The 1,324-nt window shown below is 61.2% G+C and overlaps 1 protein-coding gene across 3 annotated transcripts in view; it reads left to right on the top strand.

Moving 5' to 3' along the window:
* LOC110406665 (steroid 21-hydroxylase) overlaps positions 622–1,324 on the top strand; it is a 4,399-nt gene continuing 3,696 nt past the window's right edge. For 2 of the 3 annotated variants that reach the window (XM_021413455.1, XM_021413456.1), the window contains exon 1: positions 622–1,323. In XM_021413455.1, coding sequence (XP_021269130.1) covers positions 1,144–1,323 — 180 coding nt within the window. In that variant the 5' untranslated portion in view covers positions 622–1,143. The other variant, XM_021413454.1, reaches the window with a different exon arrangement.

The following is a 1,324-nucleotide window of genomic DNA, read 5'->3' as shown; positions in this document are numbered from 1 at the left end:
TTTGTTTTGGAGTTTCCCATGGCTTCGGGTTGGGGGGCATTTTAGGGTACCCCATACCCAGGGGGACATTTTGGGGGTTGCTGGGGGGCTCTGTAGAGCCCCGAAGGGCTTTTTCTTTGGGGGGGGGGTTGGAGTGAATTTTGGGGTGCCTTTTGTGCCTGGGAGGTCTCTTCAGGGTTTGGAGAGGGGTCTTTGGGGGTGAGGTGTTTTGGGGTTGGGGATTGTTTTTGGGGGGTTGGAGGCTTTTGAGGTGTGGAGTTATTGAGGTTGTGGTTTGGGGTAGGGGGCTTGGGGGTATTGCAGGGTTGGGGGTTGTTTTGGTAGTTGGTTGGGGGACTGGCATTTGTGGGCTTGTTTCTGGGAGGTTCGGGGTTGTTCTGGGGTTGGGGGTTGTTTTGGAGGACTGGCATTTGTGGGGTCACCTGGGGGTGGACGTTGACTCCCCCCACTTTGTGGGGATGCCCTCTCCGGGTCCCGCAGGCAGCGGAGGCGTTCCTGGTGCACCTGCTGGAGGACGCCTACCTGTGCTCGCTGCACGCGCGCCGCGTCACCCTGTACCCCAAAGACCTGCAGCTCGCACGGCGCCTGCGGGGGCTGCAGGGGGAGGGGTTCTGAACGGCCCCCCTCCCCCTCCCCCCCCCCAATAAACACCCTCTCCCCTACTCACACACACAGACGCACAGAGCGGTGATGGGGTCCTGCTTCTGGGGTGGGGGGAGTTAGGGTAATGGGGGGGATGTGGGGAGGTAGCGTGTGGAGGGGTGGGGAGCGCTTGGGAGTAATGTATGGGTAGAGGGGGGGGGGTTGGGGAGGAGTTTTGGGGATCTTTGTTGGTTGGGGGGCATGCAACAGGAGTTTAAGGGTGGATTTTTTGAGGGGATAGGGCACCCCATGGTTCTGGGAGCACTCTGTGGGAGGAGACACAGAGAGACACTCCCGTATTCTTATGAGGACACCCCCGTTAATGTGATAATGACTGGAAGTGGGAGGTGGGTGCGCAATAATTTTAGGGGAGTGAACCAAATGCCCCTCTCCCCCCAGTGGTAGGAAGGGTTTGGATGTGGGGAGGTGGAGCTTTTTGGGGACCCTCCCCCTCATAAGATGTTATAGGGGCAGAGCTGGGCCTCCCCACCCCACAGAACAATGGTGGTGGTGATGCTTCTGCTGCTGCTCCTCCTGGCCCTGATCTGGGGGGGGGCACCCTGGTGGGGGAGGCCACCGTGGGGGGGGGCCCTGCACCTCCTGCACCCAGGGGGACCACAGCACCTCCACGTCCTCACCCGGACCTACGGGGACCCGTTGTGCCTGCGCCTGGGGGGGCGTG

The sequence above is a fragment of the Numida meleagris genome, chromosome 15, assembly GCF_002078875.1.
Source record: "Numida meleagris isolate 19003 breed g44 Domestic line chromosome 15, NumMel1.0, whole genome shotgun sequence".
Lineage (NCBI taxonomy): Eukaryota > Metazoa > Chordata > Aves > Galliformes > Numididae > Numida > Numida meleagris.
The sequence above is the reverse complement of the archived record's forward strand: the minus strand, read 5'-3'. Positions and strand labels throughout refer to the sequence as shown.